At 35.2% G+C, this 27,752-nt stretch overlaps 1 protein-coding gene across 11 annotated transcripts in view; it reads left to right on the top strand.

Moving 5' to 3' along the window:
• Tep2 (Thioester-containing protein 2) overlaps positions 1-25,180 on the top strand; it is a 109,156-nt gene extending 83,976 nt beyond the window's left edge. For 8 of the 11 annotated variants that reach the window (XM_073970092.1, XM_073970095.1, XM_073970087.1 and 5 more), the window contains exons 6-8: positions 18,884-19,967; positions 20,028-20,549; positions 24,522-25,180. In XM_073970092.1, the coding sequence (XP_073826193.1) occupies positions 18,884-19,967; positions 20,028-20,549; positions 24,522-25,070 (2,155 nt within the window). In that variant the 3' untranslated portion in view covers positions 25,071-25,180. Of the gene's footprint in view, positions 1-2,884; positions 3,099-3,420; positions 3,575-9,008; positions 9,169-18,883; positions 19,968-20,027; positions 20,550-24,521 lie in introns of all 11 variants that reach the window. The other 3 variants (XM_073970093.1, XM_073970094.1, XM_073970086.1) reach the window with 3 other exon arrangements.
• The last annotated feature ends 2,572 nt before the right edge of the window (positions 25,181-27,752 follow it).

The following is a 27,752-nucleotide window of genomic DNA, read 5'->3' as shown; positions in this document are numbered from 1 at the left end:
GTAATACCGAGCAAAAAAGTCTGTAAACATCAGCATCAGGCAAAGGTTGCACGCACGCTCTTTGGGAGCGTACATTTATTCACGTATACAACATGTGGAGAGAATAAAACAATTTAGTCTCAGCTGAGCAGGCAATGAAGAAGGTTGTGCGTCGCTTCTTTTGTTTTTAAGTATGCGTCCCCTTAGCGAAATGACTATTAAGCAGAATTCGGCACCTCTTTACCTGCGAGCAAGCAAAGAAAAGCTCTCTCTCCACTCACTAATTGAAAAACCATGCACTGACAACAGAGTTTGCTCAAATTGTTGTTGTTGTGTGCCGAATGCTGCTATTAAGCATCCCAGCAAACCAAATGTCTGATGTCCGACACGTCTGAACAATTTCGGAAGCAAAGTCGTTCAGATTTCGTTCCTATTTCTAAACGATTTTTCGGGGAGGAAATAGTTTAGATTTTGTACCGATTTCGTTCGGATTTCGGAATGAATGTCGGAAAGAAATTTTCTTTCCGAATTTCCCAAGGATTTTCTTCAGATTTCGGTACGAAATCGGACCGAAATCGATCCGATGTCGCTCCGACATTTCGTTCCGAAATTATTTCAACCACTTCATACAACTTTCGTTAAGATATCGTTACGATTTCGGATCAGATATCGGACGTATCGTCCGAATTCGTTACGATCTCGGTACGATTGGTTTGCTGGGATGTTATGTATCCAATACTAATGCAAACAAAGCAATGTGCGTTGGTATGGGTTGCCTGATGCTGGTATACATCATGTTTCCTTCATTTGAATTTGCTCTCAAATTTTTCTTGCTTTTGGTGAAGCATACTCTCGGGCGCACTTTTAATTTTATTAAATTAAAAGCAAACTTGTAAGAATTGAAAACGGATTATCTGTCCGATACCAGTCAACATTTAACTACAGAAAGTATGTAATAACGGGCCTAATTGTTTCACAATAGAAAAAGCCGGTTGCTAGCAGCATATTTCCTGGTGTGCTTTTGGTATATCCCTGATGAACAAGTCATAAATGTGTAGAGCAGCATTCCGCAGCCCTTTACTCGCGAGCAAGCAGAGAGAGCTTCTCTCGCGTTTAACGCATTGAAAAACCATGCAGAGTTTGCTCAATTTGTTGTTGTGTGCCGATTGCTGGTGTAGAGAGTGACCCTGTTTCTTGAAAGTAAACTACTGTTTGGAGAGACCGTTATTGTAACATTTTGCCAATTTTTTCATGGAAAAATGGAATTTAGAAAAAACATACGACAAGTTTACATTAGGGTTATATTTTTTTACATCATATTTTGATTAGGTTTTACCTAATATTAGATGAAATCTTAATTAAAAGTTTATTCGCTAAAGAAAAACTTTCCGCACAAACTTATTTGAATATGTTTAATTTTGTATGTGATTTCACTTACATTGAATGAAAGTCAACACACTTTATGATACGAGTATCAACTGATTTATTTGAAAATTTTGCCTGTTAGGGCGAAGATCATTTTAATATTAATTTTAATTTCTCGTTAGAGTCGAGCTTATAGCCTGTTTCTGTATGTCGAAAGAATAATGTGTGCGAAAGAAACACGTCCAAACTCTTGTGTGTTTTTCAAATTTGTTTTTTGTTTTGAAGCAAAAGCAAATGTAAAACTATTTCGAAAACTAAAGTTCGGGCGTGTTTCATTCGCATACATTCTTCTTTCGACATACAGAAACTGGCTGTTAATGATATAAGATTTTTTTTAATTGAAAGGGAAAATATTCGAACCCACACTACCACCTTTATGTGACCTGGTTTCGCTGTTGGTAGCAGCTCATCAGACATATCGCCTTTGGAGTGGCTTCTCTGTCATCGAACTTTTCAGTTCTCACATGCAATGTGTTGTTTACAGTGATTAGCTTTTCCCAATTCAACCTGATTTAATTTTGACAGAGTAATACAGTTTTTGACAAATCAACTCGTTTTTTTATTGCATTAACTTAAACATTTCTTATGGACGTTTACATTTACGAAATTGAGGGGATTTTAACTGTCAATTCCTTTGAGCATAGGTCAAATGAGAAATCATCTGAAGTCTATTGGATATCATATGAGGTTTAAGCTATGGAATTGGCAGTAAAAATCGAGTGAATTTCGTTAATGTTTACGTTAAGATGTGAATTAACATGTGAATTTCTGGTGTTACCACCATGAGATCTCTGTGAACCCTAAATTGAAACGAAGAATCATAGAAATGTAAGGGTATTTTGGTTATTACAAATTCCCAAATTCATAAATAATATTTTATTTGTATTGAGATTTCTACTATATCTAGATTTTTCTAAAAAAATATTTAAGAGAAATCAAAAATAATGTAGATTAATTTTAATTGTTTAGAAGTTCCAAAGAAGCAATAGTTTTATATTTTTGAAACCATTTTTGTTATCATTACATCAAAAATATACTGTATTTGTAACGTACAACATCTTCATTGCTTTCGATTTTAGTTTAACATTAAAAAAAATATTATTTCAGAAAAGGCACAAGCTCATTATGCAGCTGGACCTGTTTCATTTAGACCAAATAGTTATGTACCAGCTTCAGCATCATCAACATCCGCCGTGGTAGAAGAACAAGAACAAGTTATTTTGGAAACAAATACAATTTATGAAATTCTCCTACCCGACATTCAAATTCGAGATAAATTTATTGAAAATTGGATATTCAGTAACATTAACAAGTACGAGAGCGTGAAACCTATACATACAATTTGTTCAAATTATTTAGTTTTCTAAATTTTCCTTTTTATGTGACTTGTGCTTTTTCCGTATTTATTATCTGTAACACCCACTCACAATCTAATAACATAACCTCAATGTTTTGTTTTCATTAACATTTTCTACTTTAGCTCCTCATAAGAATAATAAATTTGATATACATTTGGACGAAGATTATGATTTGGATGATGATATTGCATTAATGACCCATATTTCATATGATACGGTGGATTCTATGGAAACTGTATCGGAGATATTGGACACTAAATTCACGACCCAAACTTTTAAAAAAGAACAACATCAGCGGATTAATTTTGTGGATGCTTGGCTTTATAAGAATTTTAGGTTTGATATTCTTTTGACTGTTTTTGCTATGTTTCGAATAGGCGGGAACTTTTAATATACATATAGGAAATTTCGGAAGTTGATACCCTGATGTACAGACATTATATAAATGCCTGAAAAAAACCAAAATAGCTAGAAGATATATAAAACCTTATATATATTTTCAAAGTAATTCATTTGTTGTCTACACATACCTCGGGGCTACAACTTCTGAGAACAATGCACTAATTTCTAATTAATATACAATTCCTATCTAACGTAGTTGATAAGTATCCCCATAGTGAATGTTCTTCTATCTTTCTTTCTTTTTTCCCACCAACAGAGGATGAACTTTTACCATTACCTCTATATTCTATTGCTGCTGGTGTCCCACCTCTTCTATATCTGGCCAAAGAAGATGTTGGTCTTTTTGATGCAACTAATTCGATAAAAATTCGTCAAAATTTTAATGTTGTTTGGCTTTTTAACACCGAAACGTATGTTTTATGAAATTTTGGTTTTGAATAATTTTGGTCTGGTTCTGAGGGTGTTCACAGATTTTGTAAATATTTAATTGTGTAACTGCTTGGGCGATTGGGTTGCTAACATTGTACTAAAAAAACACTATTGGAAATATTTAAAAATATTATTTTCATAGATTTTATTGAAATAACAAGAAAAAATATAGAATTTCTTTAGAAAATGGCGTCTTTAGAATTTCTGTAGAAATTTCTAGAATTTTTTATTCTATAGAATTTTCTATCGGAATTTCTATGTAAAAGTCTATAAAATTTCTATAGAAACGACTATAAAAAATTCTATATATTTTCTATGGAAATTCTTATAGCAAATAATAAGGAATTTCTTCAGAAAATGCTGTGGAATTTCTGTAGAAATTCATTTGGAAAATTCTGTAGCAATTCCTATAGAACATTCTTTAGAAATATTTTCTATGGAAATTCTTATAGAAAATCATAAAGAATTTCTTTAGGAAAAATAAAGAATTTCTTTAGAAAATGACAACTTTAGAATTTCTGTAGAAAATGCTTTAAAAATTCTAAAGAATTTTTTCGGAATTTCTATAGAATTTTCTATCAGAATTTCTATGTAAAATTCTATAAATTTTTTTTTTATAGAAGTTCTATAGAAACTACTATAAACAAATTCTATAAATTTTCTATAGAAATTCTTATAAAAAAAGAAAATAGTTATTCAGAAAATTCTGAAGCAATTCCTATAGAAAATTATTTAGAAATTTTTTTCTATGGAGATTTTATAGAAAATAATAAGGAATTCCTTCAGAAAATGCTGTGGAATTTCAGTAGAAATTCATTTAGAAAATTCTGTAGCAATTCCTATAGAAAATTCTTTAGAAATGTTTTCTATGGAAATTCTTATTTTCTATTGAAATTCTAAGAATTTTCTACAGAAATTCTAAAGATGTCATTTCCACAGAATTTTCTAAAATCATTTCTATTGAAATTCTAAAGAATTTTCTATAGAAATGTATTCCAAATTTTCCACAAAAAATTCGTTAGAATTTCTATAGAAATGATTAAAGAAAATTCTGTAGAAATGACATCTTTAGAATTTCTGTAGAAAAATCTTTAGAATTTCTATAGCAAATTCGTTAAAATTTTAAACAGCAACTTCTATAGGACTTTCTGTGGAAATTCTACAGAATTTTCTACATGAATTTGAATAGAAATTCTGTGGCATCTTCTAAAGGAATTCCTTAGAATTTTTAATACGAATTTGTATAGAAATTCTATAGAATTTTCTATATGAATTTGTACAGAGTTTCCTATTTGAATTTCTATAGAAATATAAGAACTTCTATAGAAACTCTACAGAATATTCCATAGCTATTTCTACAGAATTTTCTATAATCATTTCTATAGATATTCGAAAGAATTTTCTATAGAAATTCTAAAGAATTTTCTATAGAAATTCTAAAGAGGTTTCTACAGAAATTCTATAGATATTATTTCTACAATTATTTCTACAGAAATTCTTAATAATTTTCTATAGAAATTCTAAAGAATTTTCTACAGAAATTCTAAAGAGTTTGCTACAGAAATTCTAAAGATGTTATTTCTACAAAAATTTCTATAATTATTTCTATAGATATTCTAATGAATTTTCTATAGAAATTCTAAAGAATTTTCTATAGATATTCTAAAGAATTTACTATAGAAATTCTAAAGAATTATCTACAGAAATTCTAAAGAACTTTCTATAGAAATTCTAAAGAATTTTCTATAGAAATTCTAAAGAATTTTCTATGGAAATTCTAAAGAATTTTCTATGGAAATTCTAAAAAAATGCTATAGAAATTCTAAAGAATTTTCTATAGAAACTCTAAAGAATTTTCTATAATAATTTCTATAGAAATTCTGAAGAATTTTCTATAGAAATTCTGAAGAATTTTCTATAGAAATTCTAAAGAATTCTCTACAAAAGTTCTTATGAATTCTCTACAGAAATTCTAAAGATGTAATTTCTACAGAATTTTCTATAATCATTTCTATAGAAATTCTAAAGAATTTTCTATAGAAATTGTTAAGAATTTTCTATATAAAATCTAAAGAATTTTCTATAGAAATTCTAAAGAATTTTCTATAGAAATTCTAAAGAATTTTCTATGGAAATTCTAAAAAATTGCTATAGAAATTCTAAAGAATTTTCTATAGAAATTCTAAAGAATTTTCTATAGAAATTCTAAAGAATTTTCTATAGAAATTCTAAAGAATTTTCTATAGAAATTCTAAAGAATTTTCTATAGAAATTCTAAAGAATTTTCTATAGAAATTCTAAAGAATTTTCTATAGAAATTCTAAAGAATTTTCTATAGAAATTCTAAAGAATTTTCTATAGAAACTCTAAAGAATTTTCTATAGAAATTCTGAAGAATTTTCTATAGAAATTCTAAAGAATTCTCTACAAAAATTCTTATGAATTCCCTACAGAAATTCTAAAGATGTAATTTCTACAGAATTTTCTATAATTATTTCTATAGAAATTCTAAAGAATTTTCTATAGAAATTGTTAAGAATTTTCTACAGAAAATCTAAAGAATTTTCTATAGAAATTCTGAAGAATTTTCGGTAGAAATTCGAAAGAATATTCTATAGAAAATCTAAAGATTTTTCAACAGAAATTCTAAAGATGTTTCTATTGAATTCTATAGAATTTTCTGTTTCTATCATGAAATTTCTGTGGTGGGGAACTCGATCGAAGTCCCGGGCCACATTAGAGCCTATTCATTGAAACAGTCATAAAAATTACTTAAGTATAGAACTCGATCTAACAACGCATAATTTCACGCAATTTTTTTTTATTGAAATCGCTCTAGTGTAGATGGGGACTGAGAACTGTTAATTTCATGAAGTTTTTCAATGAAATCACTCTAGTGTGGATCGGCACTATAGAATTTCTACAGGATTTTCTATAGTAATTTCTAATGAAATTATAAAGAATTTTCTATACTGAAATTGTCTATAGAAATTCAATGGATTATTTTATATGAATTTCAAAGATATTCAATAGAATTATCTATAGGAATTTCTGTAAGAATCTGTATGAATTTTTATAGAAATTCTACAGATTTATCTATAGGAATTTCTATAGAAATTCTAAAGAAATTCTTGGGAATTTTTATAGGGATGTCTAAAGAAATTCTATAGAATTATCTATAGGAATTTTTATACAATTTTCTATAGAAGTTGCTATAGGAATTCTATAGAATATTCTAAAGGAATTTCGACAGAAGTTCTACATGACTTTCTGCAGGAATTCTAAACAATTTTCTATAGAAATTCGATAGAATATTCTATAAAAATACTGAAGAATTTTCTATAAAAATTTTATAAGTATTTCTCTTTTAGCAATAAACCTATAAACCTTTTTGTAGATAATTTTGAACTATACGAGAATTGTTAAAAAATCCGCTCTGGTTTATTTGTACTAGAAATTCAGACTATGAAGTTAGAATGTTTTGGAAAACCTAAAAAAGTACTTTACAGAAAATCTACGTTCTGACTGATCAACAAGACTATGTGATGATATAAAGCTTGAATGATTTATAAAAACCCCTTTTCCAAAATCAATATTGGTTATAAAAAAATATGACATAGATTTGTTTTTACCTTATATTAATTTTTTTTTTTAATTTTATAAAACAAAACTAAAAATAAAATATTTTATAGAAATCGCATTCAAAAGACCCTTTGGCATATTTTCTCGATTTGGTGAAATGGAAATTGGCGTAATTAATACAAAACGGCGGCCGAAAATACGAAAGCTGCTCAGAAATCGGACGTGGATTTTTCAAAATTTCGAAATGTAATTAAAATTACTATTGTACTCTTTTAGAAATATAAATTGCATTGCATATGGATTTGGGTGAAGAAAATACGTAAAAAGTTAAATTAAAAAAATCATCGTAGAAATTGAAAATCAAAACAAATAAAAAAATTTCAGAACAAAGGTCTTAGGAAAATCACAATTCGCTTTGGTAATATATCGAATCATCTATCTTCGTTGGATCATAATAATACATTAGTGTAAAGCGCAGGTATAGGTACATATGAGGCGCTCAGCGCAAAAACGGCCTAAATCACATGTTAAATTAAAAAAAAATCATCGTAGAAATTGAAAAACAAAACAAACAAATATTCAGAACAAGCGTCTTAGAAAATTACAAATTGCTTTGGTAATACATAGAATCATCTATCTTCGTTGGATCATAATAATACATTAGTGTAAAGCGCAGGTATAGGTACATATGAGGTGGTCAGCGCAAAAACGGCCTAAGTCACATGTTAAAAAAAAATTAAGCTGACTATACTGATTTAACCGGAACCTTCCGAAATAACTACTAAAACTTGCATATTAAATTGTTTTTGCAGGTAATTAACATATTGTTATACAATGAAATAGGGAGTTTTTTTGTTTTTATTTCAAAAGGTTTTGGTCAAATCAATACAGTCAGTTCGATTTTTTGAGCATGTGAGTTAGACCGTTTTAGCACCCAGCGTCCCATATGAACGAGGTCTTAAGGCCAATTTACACCCATTTGTACACTTTTCCACTCGGTTTAAATCTTATGATCCTTTATAGCTGCTTCACTCGGCAATTTTATGAGTATATTGCTTAAATATTACAATAAACATCTCATCAGCATATCATATCTAAGCCCATATTTTAAGCCTTTAAATTGAAACAATACAATTATTTATATACACATGTGTGTCTATTAGAGTGGGGCGATTTGATTATTGACAGTGTTATCAATGAGAACTGATGCTATGTCTGGGTTATAAGTAGGAAATCTTTTCACATATTGAATTTTAAATAGAACTTTAGTTGGAGCAAAGGTGATCCAACATTTTCTAAAAGAATATTCAATTATATATGTAGTTTATTTTCATTTCTTTAATTAAAGTACATAAAATGTCATCCTCTAATCCGCCATACCATGCAATGAGTGTCCACCATGGAACGACCGGCAATTTTTCTTTACAATTGACCATATCAATAACACTGTCATACAACTGGAAACCAAAGCCTGTGGTAAAGCCATCAATTAAATTACAGTGGAGACAATTCACCGAAGATTGGATGTTTTCAAATTATGTGTAGGGTAAACTCTTTGAATTTTATGCAACAAATTGTCCATTGTTCTACAACAAAATTGGAGAAATCTAAACGTTTGCAAAATTCAAACTCTACTGTGGCGTCTCTAGAGTACGGGTGTAGGGTTTTTGTGATGTACACTCATTATAGTTAACGTGTCCCAAAGCGTATCTTATATTTTATATAATATTTCGTTCATTATATTTACAAATTTAATAACATTAATTCGAAATTTGTAAATAATGTTTTTTTCTACACTCTTTCTTAAATCTCTTCCCCCTTTTGTTTTTGTAGCTCTACTAAATCCTGTTAAGAAGTATAAACATGGCCATAAACCCTTACATCAAATTGTCACCGGTATGGGATTTGAAGATACACCCTTTGGTGTAACTCAAACACAATTGCGTGACAATTTCATAGATGTTTGGATTTGGGAAAATATGATTGGAAAAAAGTAAATTGTCTTCAGTTTTTATTTGGTAATAATTGTTTTTTTGGAAGGAGGTATATTATTGCGCCCCCAAAAATCTTATAAATAGCTTACCATAACATGTAGTTAGAAATCGAATAGAATCAGAATTTAAGTAATTCTGTTGTATATAAATTTCATGGTACAACCATTAGTACATATTTTTTGTAAATATTGTAAATATAGATTATGAACATATGTATATACATTTAATAGTGGACAAATTATTTCAGATAGAGTTGTGTAGTTCCGGAACGAACTAGTTCCAAGGAACTATTCCGGACAAGGAACTATTGGAACTATATCCAGCTCTTGCGTTTATATAGTTCCTTTAGTTCCTTTCGTTTTTCTCGTTACTTCAATTTAACGTCGATCTTTCCTTGTTGCTGTTTGTTCGCTGCAATTTATTTTTATGTCAATTCATCCACCAAACAATGAAAACATTTCGGTCTCGGAACCATTTGGAACAAAAAAAAAAAAAAAACAAAAAGAGCAAAAAGTTTCGTGGAACTATTCCGGTCTCGGAACTATTTGGAACGAAAAGAACGATAAAAGAGAAAGATTCGTTGAACTATTTTGGTCTCGGAACTATTTGGAATAAAAAGAACGATGAAAGAGAAAAATTCGTTGAACTATATCGATCTCTGAACTATTTGTAACTACTTTAAGGAACTAGTTCCTTTTGGGAAAAGAAAAATCGATCCTCTCCGGGCACTAGATTGCCCAACTCTAATTACAGATATTTGGTCTCTTTCAGAATCTCGTATTTCGACATTTTTTACTATTTATGAATTTGAAATTTTGTACATGTTTTTGAGTACTGAAACGAAAACATACCTGCTCTTTATTTAAGACTAACACCATGTTCATACGGGCGTTTAAATCACATTATTCGTTCTCAAAATTACGTAGGCGATTTAAACCTTTCATACGAGTTAATATAAGTTGTGTTCCAGAACCTGCCCAAACGGTAATATTCTTTCAATTTTGTGCTAAAAAGGCGTTCGGCATTCAACCATAAAAACGATAAACATGTCAGAATGGCGAATTCTATTGAAGTAATAAGAACTCTTCCTCCAGAGGGTTCCTTCGAAGAGTAGAATATCTTAAATAATGGAAATCATTTTATATTGATAACTAGCAGACCCCGTTCTGTCTTGCTGGCACGTCGTAATGAGTTTTAACAACAACTTTTTATGAACTTTATGCGTGACAATTCACCGAGGAGGAATTTTAAATTTATCAACAGATTTTGTCCATAACCTTTCTTTTCTCTTACGGACTTTGTTGGACTTTTCACCCACTGATGCTGTTTAGGATTTATTATCGTCCATGTCCCCTGTCTTTATCCTAAGGCGATCTAATTATTGAAGTTAAAAAATGGTTAAGTCGAATTATCCCGCTTATTGAGACTTATATGTTTAAGTTTTTGATGACTGATGGAACGTTGAACCTCATCATTTAAGAACATTTGTAAATATATCGCTTTTCTTGATCGGCGGCGCAACTACCATTGTCTCTAAAATTAATTTGCAAGCCGATGCTCTAATAAGTTTAGCAAATATAGCGATTATAAAAAATAGGCCTCCGAAATTCGTCTACAAATATATAGCATTTTGGACAACGGGACATTCCTCAACATTTTGTGAAAATTCCATTAAATTAGGTTCAGTAGCTTTGGAAAATAATGTATTGAAAAGAGTGGGCGTGGTCATCAGTTTTCAAGATATAACATATTTTAAAAAAGTGGGCGTAATCCGGTAGTTTGGCTCCAAATATGTATCTAGGGTACACACAACCCATTGCTTCCCTAAATTTATGCTGAAACCGATATAATCATGAGTTCGGCTTATACATAATCGTAGGCGTGGGAAAGTACCCAACCTCCCCCCAAAAATTCATAAAATATACATAACAACGGCAATCATTGGAAATCAGTTCAGTGGTATAGGGGAGGGGTACTTCCCCTTCCGAAATTCAACAAAATATGTACCCTATCTTCATCGGGGGCCGTCCCTTTACATTTCCTGAAGCCATTACCAACGAATGACATTTGATTTTTATACCCACAGCCTTTAGGCTAAAAGGGTATATGAGTGAATATCAAAAAAATTTAGTTTCCATGAAGCCAAGGTTTGCACTATTATAATACGCGAACTATTACAATTTACCAGTAACTATGACCATGGCTAGATCAATTCAAGTGTTTTTGAACAAAGCTCAAAAATTTGGCAAAATAATTTAATTTGCGTGGAAGTTATGACCGCGTAAATGAATAAAAATAGGAAAAAAACTTTGAAGCTAACAAGGTTTTTTACGTTACTATTTGATTGCTGATTAAACCGTTCAAATGACGGGCATATGTCCAAAGTAAAAGTAGAAGAATACAAAATGAAGATTACACTTCTAATGTATCACTTTTCGAAAATTCCACTGCTTCCCCCTTTTATGGATGCTGACATTTTGAAGCTGGATTTTAGGTGTTTTTCGTATTTCTAATTTAACTGGCACGCGCATTCGAGTATTTCAAAAAACAATTAATAGCATTAAAGTATTCGCAATTACACATAATTTGATATGTATATTGACTATGTAGCCCACACAGCATCACAGTAATCTACTGCCAAAGGCCAAAATTTAGTGCGATATTTTGTCTAAAAAACATATTTTTTGGGTACAGTATTTACAATATCCTTTTGAGTGTGCTGGTACCCCGCGATATTTTAGTTTTTCAGCGGTCCGGATCATATTTATCATAGATCGTGAAAATCCATCCCCTAGAACGGCGAAAATAGCAACTGCAAAAACCGAAAAATGTGCGCAAAATGTTTTTGAAAATATCGCGGATTTAGTCGCATTTTCTGTGGATCGTTTTCTTGTCAATAAAAAACTGACACATCACTCGCGGTTTTGTGTGTGATGCTACATCCACGGTTCTTAATGGATTTGATCGAAATAGGATTAGATCGATGTATTTTTCCACGGTTGGTAGTGAAATCGGATGCGCATTTTATAAGCGTTATACAAATTATAAGCGTTATATAGATTGTTGCACACTTAACTGCAGACGACGCTACATCTTAGCGGCCAAAGTAAATCCAAATGTGTACAAGCGATTTTGAGAATTTCGCGATTTACACGCATTTCAAATGATAAAGTTTTATTTGAAGATTATACCCCATTTAAAGGAACCCAACATTCATTTGAACGTTACCCATATCTTCCGCTAGATGTTAGCGTGTACTCGAGAAGTGATTAGAATAAAAAACGTGATATTTTGCGTGAAATTTAACTGAAATAGAAGAATAACTCCGACCTAATTTTCTCACATTTTTTTTTTTTTCAACTAAAAAACACAAAAAAATTTGAAAAATATTTTCTCTTACAAAAATTTTATAACCTCCCTCAATATATTTTTTTTTTTTTTTTTGCTTTTGCTAAAATGTCCAAACCGCTGAATAGATTTCTATATTTTTGGTTCCATTTGAATCGTCGCGATGTTTAGATTACGTACATATTCTTAAAATATTTTTCCGATGCATTGATTGATGCAAGCTTTGCACATCGTATTATTTCATCCAGTCCAGTGTGGGATTGAAATATAGACTATATCGGTCCACTCCTTCGGGAACCTTCCACACAAAATTCGAATAAAGTGAAGTTTAGGAGAGGAGCATCGTTTTGATTCTTTTTTAGTAGATTGTTGGAGCGGCCTCATTTACAATGGTACATTTTGATCCGGAGTAAGTCAATACTTCCTAAGATAATGGCCCAAAAGCTTCAAAACCCTGTCGGATATTGTGTGAGTCCTTTATCAGGAAGTTTGGTTGCCAAAAATGTTTGGTATATGTCAATGATTTGGTATAAGCCCACGTTACGATACCTGCAGATTTTAAAGCAAACTCGTGGTATAAAATCAATATATTTTATATACGGCATAATTATTGTGTTTGGTTTGGTTTTGTTGTTTTTTTTCTTGGTCAGTGGCTGACGGTATTTCACTGTCAGCACAGCTGCCTGATACGTCCTTACTTGTTATTTAAAAGGATTTTCTGCCTGAAGGGCTATATGAAGACGTGGATCTACACCGACAATTTTATGTTTGAACAAAGATCAAATACTAAACTTCAGCCATATTCAAAGGTATATTGAGGCCACAACCTTCAAAATACCGAAAATCAGGAGGTACCGTTATATGGTTGCTGTGTCAAAACGTGGACCGATATAGCAAGTCAATACCAAATATGCTAGGCGCAGTATAAACTCCTATACTAAATTATAAAGCTCGGTCTTAAATATGGCGAGCTGTATCTCGATTTCAACAGACAGACGATAGATAGACCAATGTTCATAATTTTTGTGGAGAAATCTTTTGAGAAAAAAAACGTGGGTCAAATCCACAATTTTTTGGTGGAGAAGTTTTTTGCCTCTAGGAACCCTAAACGCGCAACTATAGCCAATTCTGTAAGAATTTTAAATTAAACAAGTAAAAAAGTTTCAGTTGGCTTTGCCGAAAGATATATACTCTCAACCTGTGTGGATTGGAATGCTTTTTCAAAAAAAAAAAAAAAACTGATGTATTTAGGGTGGTTTTCAAAATTGTTGGCGTATGAACCGACAAAAGTATGGATAGGACTAAACCTCAAACATTTGCGGGGGTATCGATAGATATGGCTTTTTTATCACACTAGCCTACGAAAAACATAATATCGCTGTAAACATGGCCACTAGGAAAACCTTCGGTACAAATGTCTATAGGATCCCTGAACAGAACATTTGTGTGGGTGGTACCGCAAGGATTGGACAGATAGGGCCCAAATTTGAACATAAACTAAATTTCAACAATATTTAGAGATCCAAAGTTTAGACCAAATCGAACTTTTGTGGGGGAGGTACAGGAAGGGTCCACTCCTATAAGCACCACCTTCGAATTTCATCTAATATTCGAAGAAATATTAAAATATCCAAAGTGTGTATATCCAAATCTGAAGCGATCTCGATATAATTCGGTACACTTATTTTTAAACAGAATTCAATTAGACATTCCATATTTCATCAAAATCGGACGTGTATAGCGTGTTTGGTGCAGCAAATACCTCAAATCGGCCGAAAATATATGGCAGTTATATCCAAATCCAAACTGATTTCGATGTAATTTGGCACATTAATTTTTATACCCTCAGCCTTTAGGCTAAAGAGGGTATTTACACTTTGATACGACCAAAAATGTGCCTCATCGAAATAATGGTTTTAGACCCCAAGTATGTTTGTACGATATCCGTTTCAGACAATTTTGAGTAGATCTAGCAATGTCCGTCCGTCTGTCTGTCTGTCTGTCCGTCTGGCTGGCTGGTGCGCACGATAACTCTCGAACTGATCAATGGATTCGGTTCAAATTTTGGGTATCGAAATATTTTGTCCAGATTCGATTTAAGTTCGAAGATGGGCCATATAGGTCCACTCCTTCAGGTACCTCCCCCACAAATGTTCAAAAATTGTCGCAAAACTTGTGCGCACGATAACTCTTGTAGGGAATAACCGATTTGGTCCATACTTTGCACATCGTGTAATTTCTAGCAAACTTAGATGAGGTTCCAATATGGACTCAATCGGTCCACTCCTTCGGGTACCTCCCACACAACATTTCGGAAAAGTTCGGTTTAGGACCTGGTCTCGAATCTCTTTGATTTTTGTTTACGCAAGTTGTATTCGCTGTCCTTTATACGACGCTGTAAGTTTCATTAGGGGCAAGTCCATACTTCCTGAGAAAATAGCCTGAAAGTTACAAAAAAACCCTATGACACCGTGTGTAGTGGTTGGAGCGCAAGATAACTCTCGAACGGATCTGCCGATTCGGTCCAAAATTTGGCTTTCGTAATATTTTGTCCAAACTTAGTTCAAGTTCAAAGATGGATTATATCGGTCCGCTCCTTCCGGTACCTCCCCCACAAAAGTTCGAAAATGTTCGGAAAATTTGTGCGAACGATAACTCTTGAAGGAAGTAACCGATTTGGTCCACACTTTGCACATTATGAAATTTCTACCAGACTTAGATGAGGTTCAATATGGACTCAATCGGTAAACTCCTTCGAGTACCTCCCACACAAAATTTCGGAAAAGTTCAGTTTAGGACCTGCTCTCGAATCGCCTTGGTTTTTGTTGTACCATCTTGTATTCACTGCCCCCTATACGAAGATACAAGTTGCTCAGGCGCTAGTCCATACTTCATGAAAAAATAGCTTGAAAGTTGAAAAACAAACCCTATGACACCATGTTTATGGGTGGAAACGCAAGATAATTCTCGAACGGAAATTCCGATTCCGGCCAAAATTTGGCCTTCGTAATATTGTTTCCAAACTTAGTATAAGTTCGTAGATAAGCCATATCGGTCCACTCCTTCAGGTACCTACCCCACAAAAGTTCAAAAATATTCGGAGAAATTGTGCGCACGATAACTCTTGATGGGAATGACCGATTTGATCCATACTTTACACATTCTCATAATATCTACCAGATATAGATAAGGTTCGAATATGGACTATATTTGTCCACTCCATCCCGTACATCCCACACAAAATTTTGGATATGTTTATTTTAAGACCTGCTATTGAATCACTTTGATTTTTGTTGAAGCAACTTACATTCGCTGCCTCAATTACGATGGTAAAAGTTGTTTCAGGGGCAAGTCCATACTTTTTCAGAAAACAGCCCGAATGGTGTAAAAACCCCCTATGGCACCCTCATGGTCTATGACGGTCCATTCCTTTAAGTACCTTTTCCGCAAAATTTTTGAACTTTAATCCTTATCAGCATTTTTGTCGGTTCATACGACCAAAATTTTGAAACCCCCTAAATACATACAGGCTGAGGGTATATTTCTGTCGGCAAAGCCGACTGATACTTTTTTACTTGTTAGACCTAATTCAGTGACACACTCCATATTTCATTGAAAACAAACATCCGTAACGTGTTTGGTGCAGCAAATACGTGAAATCGGTCGAAAATATATATAGGAGATATATCCAACTCTTAATCGATTTCGATATAATTTGGCACACTTATTTCTAGACCGAATTCAGTCACACATTCCAAGTTTCATCAAAATCGGACGTATATATCGTGTTTGGTGCAGCAAATACGTCAAATCGGTCGAAAATATATATGGGAGCTATATCCAAATCTGAACCGATTTTCACCAAAATAAATAGCGCTCTTTCTATGGCTAAACAAATTATATTGCCCAATTTTCAGTTGAATCGGACAAAAAATGCCTGTACGTTGCGAACAAAAATACATGGACGACGGACAGACGGGCAGACGGACGGACGGACATGCATAAATCGACTCAGAAAGTGATTATATATATCCCCAAAAGGAACTATGGGTCTATTTCGTTTCCTTTTGTATGTTACATACAAATGCGCAAAGACATAATACCCCTTACCACTGTGTGGTTTAGGGTATAAAAATCAAATGTCGTTCGTTGGTAATGACATAAGTTGAGAACGGCTGGACCGATTTCGATAATTCTTTTTTTTTTTTTTTTTTTTTTGAAATGTTCGTCATAACCCAACTTAGATTTTTATGCAAAGAAAATTTGACCACGCCCACTGGTTCAATTGAATGATTCACTGCAAAGAGCAACTGATCTATGTTCATTGCAGTTCATTAAATGAGCGAACGAAAATAGTCGAATCCTTCTCTTCCCATATAAGCGGTGGGATTCTCTTACCCATTTGATAATTTCGATAATTAACGAAATTTATCAGTAATAGAGAACACAAAATTCTGTTTTAATTTTACCGATTTTTTCGTTGATATGACTGGTAAACTGCGATCTAGTTCAGTTTCGCTTAAATGAACACGATGCAAAAAAAAACAGTTAAATTAACTATAAAGTGCAATTCTAGGTCAGTGTCGTTTCATCGAGGCTATATCAAAACCTAAACGTCTCTTAAGAAATTTCTGATAGGAAGTTTTCTATCCCTAGAAATTTTTGAAAGAAAGATTTCTATTAATAAGCCTGGCAAAATAGCCAATTTCAGACATTTCGATTGGATTATTTTGGAAAAATCAAATAAACTAGGAGTAAAGTTTATAAGGAGGCGATACAGTCAGTGCTTTGCTCCAATTTGAACTTCTATATCTCAAAAATGGTAAAATCTAGGAAAATAACATAAAAGTCAATCTTGTAGAGAATTTCCACAGCTACAATATTTCGATAGCACTTGCGGTTTCCAAGCAAAATCGTGAAAATAAAAAAAAACCCTAGAAATGTGAACTTTGATTGCGAGTTATTTAAAAAGCGCTCCGGTGATTTTTTTTATTTTTCACACCTACGAACATTGTAGTTTCACAATCCAAAACTTACCAGGTGTAAGCTCCTTTCATTTAAAATTGGTTCAAGAGTACCGTGCAATCCTTATTTTTTAATTCCTCAGATAGATATTTCAACAAGTTACGAAGAGAATGACAAATGTAAATACAGCCTGTCTAATAAGACTGTAAAAGATAAAATCTTGCCCTTTACCACTGATGATGAAACGTTCGGTAGCCTGAGAATGTTTCGCTGAGGAATATATGTATGGTTTTAATACGACTAAATAAATATGTAGTCTTTCAAGGAGCCAATTGCAATTGTTAGTCAAGTTTGTAACTTACTACCATTACATGCTAATTCATATCAACACTTAGCGTTATGGTCTTCCTTGTCATTATCATTATGGTGGTTAATCCTTCAACACTGGACATGAAATAATACTTAATAGGATAATTCTGCTTCGATCTATAAAACAAAATTCCACTTTATTGTCTATCAAAAACTCTCATTATCGCTCAACTCTCTGTGCCCCCGTATTCATTACTTACTAATGAATAAAATAAGTGGTAATGCAGAAGGTAGCGTTTTTGCATTACTTTGTAATAAGTTATTCGACTCATGTGGATTCCAATCAGATAGATTATATTAAAAATTCATATATTCTCTTACAAAACTTTCTACATGTGACTCTGGAGTAATTAAATATCTAAATTATAAGAATAGATACCCACATGGTGCAATTATGAGGCGATTCAAACTGCATAAGTTATAATCATCAGCTATGATAAATAACAAATGTATGAAGCATTGCGCCATGGCTCTAGTCAACGAAAGATTGCTCCAAAGACAGACATCGTAACTTTCAAAATATCGATTTGAGAATTTATCAGTAACAAGAGAGATGAATAAGGGAAACATCACTTTTTCCCCAACATTCCTTTACCAAATCACCAAGATGAAAATGGATTTGACTAATCATCGAGTTAGTGATTAATTTCACAAATCTTTTCACACACTTACCGTCTTTGAAATTATACAAAAAACCCCTTATGTAAAAACCCTAAATTAATATTCAACATCTTATTTTCTCTTCCATACTTCCATCATTTGCTTGCTTTAATTTTATCTATTTCATCGCTTAACAAGGCATCCTCCATCCTCTTTGGCATGCGATTCTTACATTTTCATTATAATATGGTCTCGCTATGAAAGCATCTATAATTCTAACACCCAATCATTCAACTAACCCACCCGCATTGAGGTGATAGTAATGCTTTCTGTGTCTTGTAAGTGTTTTATGTTTTGAAAATATGTTTTCTTTGGTTATAATAAATTAATATTGCCTTTTTTCCATTCCCCTCCCATTTACAATCTCTTTAGCACTGATGCTTCCGGCATGGCTCAACTGACAAAGAAAATTCCCGATACCATAACATCTTGGGTGGTTACCGGTTTTGCAATGAACGAAAAGACTGGCTTTGCAATGGCTGAAAATCCCACCAAAATAAAGGTATTCCAACCATTCTTCCTGAGCACCAATCTGCCCTATTCTGTGAAACGTGGTGAAGTTATTTCCATACCAATTGTGGTCTTTAATTATATGGAGAAATCTTTGGTGGCTGAGGTGACAATGGAAAACACCGATCAGGAGTATGATTTTACAGAGGCCACAAATGACATTGAGGAGATGGTGTTGGAGGAGAAGCAAAGAACTAAGGTAGTGACGGTGCCCTCAAATGGTGGCCAAACGGTCTCGTTTATGATTCGTCCCAATAAAGTTGGTGACATTACCCTGAAAATCAAGGCCATCACTCCCTTGGCTGGTGATGCCATACATCAAAAACTAAAGGTCGAACCAGAAGGTGTTACCCATTATGAAAATCATGCCATCTTTGTGAATATACCCAAGAAGGGGGATCCTGTTAAGCATGAACTAAAGGCCTCCGTACCAAAAGATGCAGTTTTGGATTCAGAATATTTGGAATTTTCAGCTGTGGGTGATATTTTGGGTCCCACCATTAAAAACATTGATAAATTGGTGCGCATGCCCTATGGTTGTGGTGAACAAAATATGGTCAATTTTGTTCCCAATATTTTGGTTCTTTACTATTTGGATGCCACCAAAAAGGATATGCCTCTGATTGTTCAAAAAGCCAAGAGCTATATGGAGTCGGGATATCAACGTGAACTGACCTATAAACATAAAAATGGTGCCTACAGTGCCTTTGGTGAGGGCCGCAGTGAGGCCAATAGTTGGCTTACAGCCTATGTGGCTCGTTCATTTATTCAGGCTCGTAAATATATCACCATTGACGCGTCGGTAATTGATCAGGCCCTGGAATTCCTTACCAAGACACAAGCAGAAGATGGTCACTTCCCACAATTGGGTAAACTTTTCCATCCAGCCCACCAAAATGATATTGGATTTACAGCCTTTACCCTACTGGCTTTCCTGGAAGATACGGTAAGTCTTATTTTTTCTTATTTTTGTAATACAAATTTTCAACCTTTCACCCTTTTGCAGGACTATGCCACGAAATATAAGCCACAAATCCAAAAAGCCATAAAATACTTGACCGATAACATTGACAAGGAAGATAACAAATATGCCTTATCTATTGCTGCAGTGGTACTCACAAAAGTCCATCACCCAGATGCTGCAAAGGTTGCTGAAAAACTTGAAAAATCTTCCACATTTGAAAATGGTTTGAAATGGTGGTCCAATGCCAATAAGGATCATTCAAATGATATTGAGGTGACCTCATATGTGCTGCAAACATTGGTGGAAACTGAAGAAGCTGGCAAGTTGTTGCCCATTATCCAATGGTTAGTGGGTCAACGTAACAGTTTGGGTGGTTTTGACAATACCCAGGATACTGTGGTGGGTTTGCAGGCTCTCATTAAATTTGCTGAACGTTATATGGCTGTCGGAGGTGATGGCCAAATGTCCATTGAATTCAATGCTAAAAATGCTGAAGGTCAGGAGACAACTAAGGACAGAGTTGATGTAAATAAGGATAATGCTCTATTGTTGCAAACTCATGTGGTAAGTGTGATTATTACTTGAATAGACAAAATTCTTGTTAAGGGTACATTTATATAGACCTTGTTTTATTCTCCGATAAGATATTTATCGGATTTTTTGTTTAAATTAAAATTTTGTAACCCTTTATTGACTTTATTTAACTATTCTTGGACGACTCTGTTAAGCACACAGCTTAAATCTACTTAGCACACAGCTTTCCATTACTTCTTCTCTAACTGACGGTTTTTGTTTGCGGTCTGAATTAGAACTCAACTCGCCCACCTGCTACTCTCTCGTATTTATACTCGCTCGCTGACGCATAGACTGTTCCAACATCCTTTATCTAGGATGTTCCATCTTTTGTAACAATATCTAAAAAACTGGATAGCGGGTCGGTCCGTGAGTGTGTCAGATGAATGATGTGTCAGTGTAAGCACCTACCTATATTTATTTTGGAATGCACGGTGCTCTTGAACCAAATTTAAATGGAAGGTACTTACACTTCGGAATTTTTTCTGAAACTACAATGTTCGTAGATGGGAAAGAAAGAAATAAATCGCGATTCAAGTTGACATGTTTAAGGGTTTTTTAGGTTTTCACGATTTTGCTTGGAAACCGCAAGTCCTATCGAAATGGGACTAAAGAATGTTGTAGCTATGAAAATTCTCTACACGACTGACCTTCATAATATATTCGTAGTTTTTACCGTTATTGAGATATTACTTACTTAGCTGGCCCATTACAGAGCATTTGTTTCATAGACCGAACTAAGAAAAGATCTCCAATTCTCTCTGTTTAGTGCTTCGCTTTCTGGAATACCGCGCCTTGTCATCTCTTCATTCACTTGTTTGCGCCATCTATTCTTTGGCCTTCCAATTTTGCGTGCACTGCCATGTGGCCCGAAAATTATAGGGACAAACTTCAACAGTTGGTCCGATCTCAATGGACGCATTGAGCGTCGACACCATCAACTTGGTCTTCTCGCCGTTTACCGCCAGGCCCACTTTAGCAGATTCTCCTTCGACATTCATAAAGGTATCGGTTACTTCCTTTACTGATCGTCCCAAGATGTCTATATCAAGAGCATAAGCAAGTAACATGTGGCTATTGGTGTAGATTGTGCCACTTCTTTTGACGTTTGCCTCTCGCATAACCTTTTCTAGCTAGATGTTGAAAAGATCACACGAAAGGCTGTCTCCTTGCCTGAAACCTCTTTTGGTACAAAATTCTTCGGAGAGGTTCTTTCCTATTTTAACTGAAGATCTTGTGTCAGTTAAAGTCATTTTACAAAGACGAATGAGCTTTGCGGGAATACCAAATTCAGACATGGCCCGGAATACCTTTGAGCGTAGTGGGCTGTCGAAGGCTGCTTTATAATCGACAAAAAGGTGGTAGGTGTCGATCTGCATCTCTTGGGTCTTCTCCAGGATTTGCCGCAGGGTAAATATCTAGTCAATGGTGGACTTGCCAGGTCTAAAGCCGCATTGGTATGGCCCAATTATCTCGTTGAGCATAGGCTTTAGTCGGTCGCACAATATCCCTGACACGATCTTGTAGGCGATAGGGAGAAGACTTATGCCTCTATAGTTGGAGCATAAAGTCTTATCTCCTTTTTATGGACGGGACACAAGATGCTCAGGTTCCAATCGTCGGGTACGCTTTCTTCCTGCCAGATGGAGCTAACTAGCTGATGCATAAACCTTATCAGCGTGTCGCCTCCAGTTTCAAACAGGTCGGTTGGTAGGTCATCAGCTCCTGCTGCCTTATTATTCTTCAGCCGATTTACTGCTGGCTTTACCTCATCTTGGCCGGGTGGTATACATTCAATACCATCTTCTGGGATTGGATCGGTGGTATCTTCCTCGACTTCGCTACTACCAACAGTTTGGAAAAATGTTCTTTCCATATCCTGAGCACACTATATGTATCAATTACCAAATTACCTTGCCGGTTTTTACAGGAGGATATGCCAGTTCCAAAGCCATCATTTTGATGTTTCATTCTTTGGTAGAATTTTCGGACTTCATTCAGTCTCCTGTACATCTTGATTTGTTCACACTCCCGCTTTTCCATCTCTCTTTTTTCCTGCGAAAAAGACGTTTGTCCTCTCTCCTTTTCTCCCGATACCTCTCTCGTGCTCTACGCGTTGCTATTGATTGTAAAGTAGCCCTATATGCCGCATTTTTCTCTTCGGTAGCAGCACGACACTCCTGATCATACCATGGATTTCTTGGTGGAGGTCTCTGGTATCCAACTATGGATTTTGCGGCTGTTTGCATGGAGTGGGCAATACTTTGCCATTGCGGTGACATATTATCGGGACGAGGAGTGCTTTGATTAAGGAGTTGCACCAGTTGAGTGTAATATGCTTTGGCTATCTGTTGTGATTGTAGCTTAACGATGTCCAACTTCCTTGTTGTGTCTGTTCGCACTTTGTTTGCTACGTTTAATCTGGTACCTACCTTTGCTGCAACAAGGTAGTGGTCCGAGTCTATGTTTGCACCTCGGAACCGTGTTGTGTCTGTTCGCACTTTGTTTGCTACGTTTAACTGGGTGCGTACCTTTGCTGCAACAAGGTAGTGGTCCGAGTCTATGTTTGCACCTCGGAACGATCGTACATCCAACACGTTTGATGCATGTCTTCCATCTATCACAACGTGATCAATTTGATTTCTTGTTCTTTAATCTGGCGACAGCCAGGTGCTCTTATGAATACCGAGATGCTTAAATCTGGTACTGCTAACCACCATGTTTTTTGCAGCTGCAAAGTCTATCAGCCTCATACCATTGTCAAATGTTTCGCTGTGGAGACTGAATTTCCCGACTCCTGGGCCAAAGAAATTCTCCTTTCCAATTTTGGCATTAAATCGCCTAGTATAATTTTAATTTCATGGGCAGGGCAACGGTTATAAGTTTCTTCTAAGCATTCGTAAAATATATCTTTGGTCTGTTCGTCCTTGTCTTCAGTGGGAGCATAAGCGCAAATAAAGCTTATGTTGAAGAATTTTGCTTTTAATCGAATTACAGCGAGTCTTTCATTCATTGGGGTGAAGCCGGTGACCAGATGTTTTAACCTGCGACCAACTACAAATCCGCAACCAAACTCATGCTTTGTGTCATGGAAGCTTTAGTACAGTGCGTCACCTTTAGGTGTTGTTGTGACGCCGTTCCCGTTCCATCGTATTTTCTGTGTGGCAGTAATGTCGGCCTTGTACTTTTCAAATACATCTGCCAATGCGTAAACTGCACCTTCCATATAAAGAGTGCGAACATTCCAGGTGCAAATTCGCAGATCATGGTTCTTAAAACGTTTGCGGGGTTCGTCAGCATTAGTGGGATTTGTTTTTCTTTTCTTTCGTTTCTTTATAGTAGGCTGTGTTTTCTAGGGGAGGGTTACTAACGCGACGCCCAAACTCAAGTTTTTAACGATCTTATGGGTGAACGAGCGGCACATGTTAGCTTGAGATGAAAGAGGGACCAAGATTAATCATGGGCTTTGCCATGTTAAACCGGTCAGGACCGTTCCTTGGTATCTTCCATCCCCCAACGTCACCCGGCTCTGTTAAGCACACAGTTTATATCTACTTAGCACACAGCTTTCCATTACTTTTTCTCTAACTGACGTTTTTTTCGCTGTCTGAATTAGAACTCAACTCGCCCACCTTCTACTCTCTCGTATTTATACTCGCTCGCTGACGCATAGACTATTCTAACATCCTTTATATAGGATGTTCCGTCAGTTACTTTTGTAACAATATATACAAAACTGGATGGTGGGACGTTCAGTGTGCCAGATGAATGACGTATCAATATAAGCACCAACCTATATTTATTTTGACATGTATGTATAATAACAACATATTCGAAGACTACCAGCGCAGTATTGTCGTTATCTAAAATCATTCATAGGTGAATTCTTAATGACTTTCCATAATAGTCCGAAGAAACGTTCTAACATTCATTATTTTTTCTTTTTTGTTCTATCTCTTCTAGCTCCCCAAAACAACGCGTCAAGTGAGCATGACTGCCAATGGTGAAGGTTCCTGTTTGGTACAACTATCCTATCGTTATAATTTAGCTACCAAAGATGATAAACCGAGTTTTTCAATTAAACATGCATTAAAATCCACACCAAATCCTCATCAATTGCTAATGAATGTCTGCACCGAATATCAAACTCCTGCCGATAGTGAACTGCAGGAATCGAATATGGCTGTTATGGAAATATCATTACCATCCGGTTTTACTGCTGATGTGGATAGTTTTGATAAAATACGTTTGGCCAAACAAGTTCAACGTGTTGAGACTAAAAATGCGGAAACTGTCATCATCATCTATTTCGATAGTTTAAAGATTGGCGAACCGGTATGTTTCGATGTTTTTGCTGAAAAATCACATGCTGTTGCCAAGCAAAAACCCGCAGCCATTACCGTCTACGACTACTACAACACCGAACAACGTGGCACAGTTTACTATGAAGTGAAATCTTCACTTTGTGATATTTGTGAAAATGATGAATGCGGCGAAGGATGCAAGAAGTAGACAGAATAGCGATTTCAGAAGTTATCATAACATGAAAATGTACTTCGATTATCTTGTATACTATTTTACAAATAACAAAAATATATTTTAATCCCATAAAATTAATAAAATATAGTATTTTTTTAATGTAAAATGTTAAAACAGGCGATAATGTTGTAATAATCTTTAAAATTGCCAAGATCGGGAGGAACTGCTCAATGCGGGCTTTACAAAAACAAAAAAACTACAAGTAGGAACGGTGTTAAGTTCGGCCTGACCGAAATTGTTATACCCTCCACCACGAGTGGTATTTAAGTAAAATGGAGCAACTAGTTTCCTTTCGTTTATGAAGAAGACAATACCAAATTTCAGCAATTTCGGTAAAACAATGTCGCTTAACCTTCAAACTACCGGCTATATCAAAACGTCGATCTATACCAACAAATTCCTGGCGTTAAGTTTTTAGACTCAAAGAACACTAAATACCAAATTTCCGATATTAAGGTAAGATAATGTGCCTAAAACCTTCAAAATACCGAAAATCAAGATGTACACTGCTATGGGGGATATTGGAAGACGTTGATATATACTGATAATTCTTTTCTGGATTATTTTATAACCCCATGGTAGACTTAATAACAAATTTCAGTCATTTCGGTGGGATATTCAAAATTACGAAAATCGGGAGGTACCGTTCTATAAGGGCTATATCGAAACATGGACCTATACCGACAAAATTCAGTCGGAAAGGTTTTTACTTCCGACGTAGACTAAATACCAAATCTCAGACATTTCGGTGGGTTGCTGTGGACACAACCTTCAAAATACCAAAAATCGGGAGGCATCGTTCTATGGGGGCTATATGAAGACATGGACCTATTCCAACAAATTTCATATGGAAAGTTGTATACCTCAAATGATAACTAACTACCATATTTCAGCAATTTCGTAAAAATGTTGAGGCCACAACCTTTAAAATACCGGAGATAGGGAGGTACCGTCCTATGGGGGCAATATTAAGGCGTGGACCTGTACCGACAAATTTTTGGGGGAAAGTTTCATACCCACAACGAATCCATTTCGGAGGAATATTGAGGCCACAACCTTCAAAATACCGAAAATCAGCCATTTCAATGGATTATTGTGTCCATTGTGTGGGGAGACGTAGGGGATGAGAGACACCAAAGAAGAACAAATCCCTCTAAAGTTGACGACCCCCGCAAACGTTTTAAGGAACATGATCTGCGAATTTGCACCTCAAATATTCGCACTCTTTATAGAGAAGGTGCAGTTTACGCATTGGCAGATGTACTTGAAAAGTACAAGGCCGACCTTACTGCCATACAGGAAATACGATGGAACGGGAAAGGCGTCACAACAACACCTAATAGTGACGCACTGTATTATAGCTGCCATGACATAAAGCATGAGCTTGGTTGCGGATTTGTAGTTGGTCGGAGGTTAAAACACCTGGTCTCCAGCTTCACACCCGTGAATGAAAGACTTGCTACAATTCGAATAAAAGCTAAATTCTTCAACATCAGCTTTATTTGCGCTCATGCTCCCACTGAAGACAAGGACGACCAGACCAACGATATATTTTATGAGAGAAATATATGACCGTTGTCCTGCCCATGACATTAAAATTATTCTAGGCGATTTTAATGCCAAAATTGGAAAGCAAAATATATTTGGCCCAACAGTCGGAAAATTCAGTCCCCACAATGAAACATCTGACAATGGCATGAGGCTAATAGACTTCGCAGCGGCAAAAAACCTGGCACCTGGCTGTCTCCAGATCAGAAAACAAGAAATCAAATTGATCACGTTGTGATAGATGGAAGACATTCATCGAGCGTGTTGGATGTGCGCTCGTTACGAGGAGCAAAAATAGACTCGGACCACTACCTAGTTGCAGCAAAGGTACGCACCCGGTTAAACGTAGCAAACAAAGTACGAACAGACACAACACGAAAGTTAGACATCGGTAAGCTGCAATCACAACAGATAGCCACAGCATATTACACTCAACTGGTCCAGCTGCTTAATCAAAGCACTCCTCATCCCGATAACATATCAGCGCAATGGCAAAGCATTGCCCACTCCATGCAAACAGCCGCAAAATCAGTGCTTGGATACCAGAGACCTCCACCAAGGAATCCATGATATGACCAGGAGTGTCGTGCTGCTACCGAAGAGAAAAATGCGGCATATATGGCTACTTTACAATCCGTAGCAACGCGTAGCGCACGAGAGAGATGTCGGGAGAAAAGGAGAGAGGAGAAACGTCTTTTCCGCAGGAAAAAGAGAGAGATGGAAAAGCGGTAGTGTGAAAAAATCGAAATGTACAGGAGCCAGAATGAAGTCCGAAAATCCTACCAAAGAGTGAAGCATCAAACTGATGGCTTTGGTGCAGGCACCTCCTCCTGTAGAGACCAGCAAGGTAATTTGGTAACTGATACAGATAGTGTGCTCAGGATATGGAAAGAGCATTTTTCAAACCTGTTGGTATCCAGCGAAGACGACGAAGATACCACAGATCCAATCCCAGAAGATGGTATTGAATGTATACCGCCCAGCCAAGATGAGGTAAAGACAGCAATAAACCGGCTAAAGAATAATAAGGCAGCAGGAGTCGATGGCTTACCAGCCGAGCTGTTCAAAACCAGAGGCGACACGCTGATAAGGTGTATTCATCAGCTA

The sequence above is a fragment of the Musca autumnalis genome, unplaced genomic scaffold (assembly GCF_047663935.1).
Source record: "Musca autumnalis isolate F117 unplaced genomic scaffold, ASM4766393v1 scaffold_2, whole genome shotgun sequence".
Lineage (NCBI taxonomy): Eukaryota > Metazoa > Arthropoda > Insecta > Diptera > Muscidae > Musca > Musca autumnalis.
Note: the sequence above shows the minus strand (reverse complement) of the source record. Positions and strands in the feature narration are given on the sequence as shown.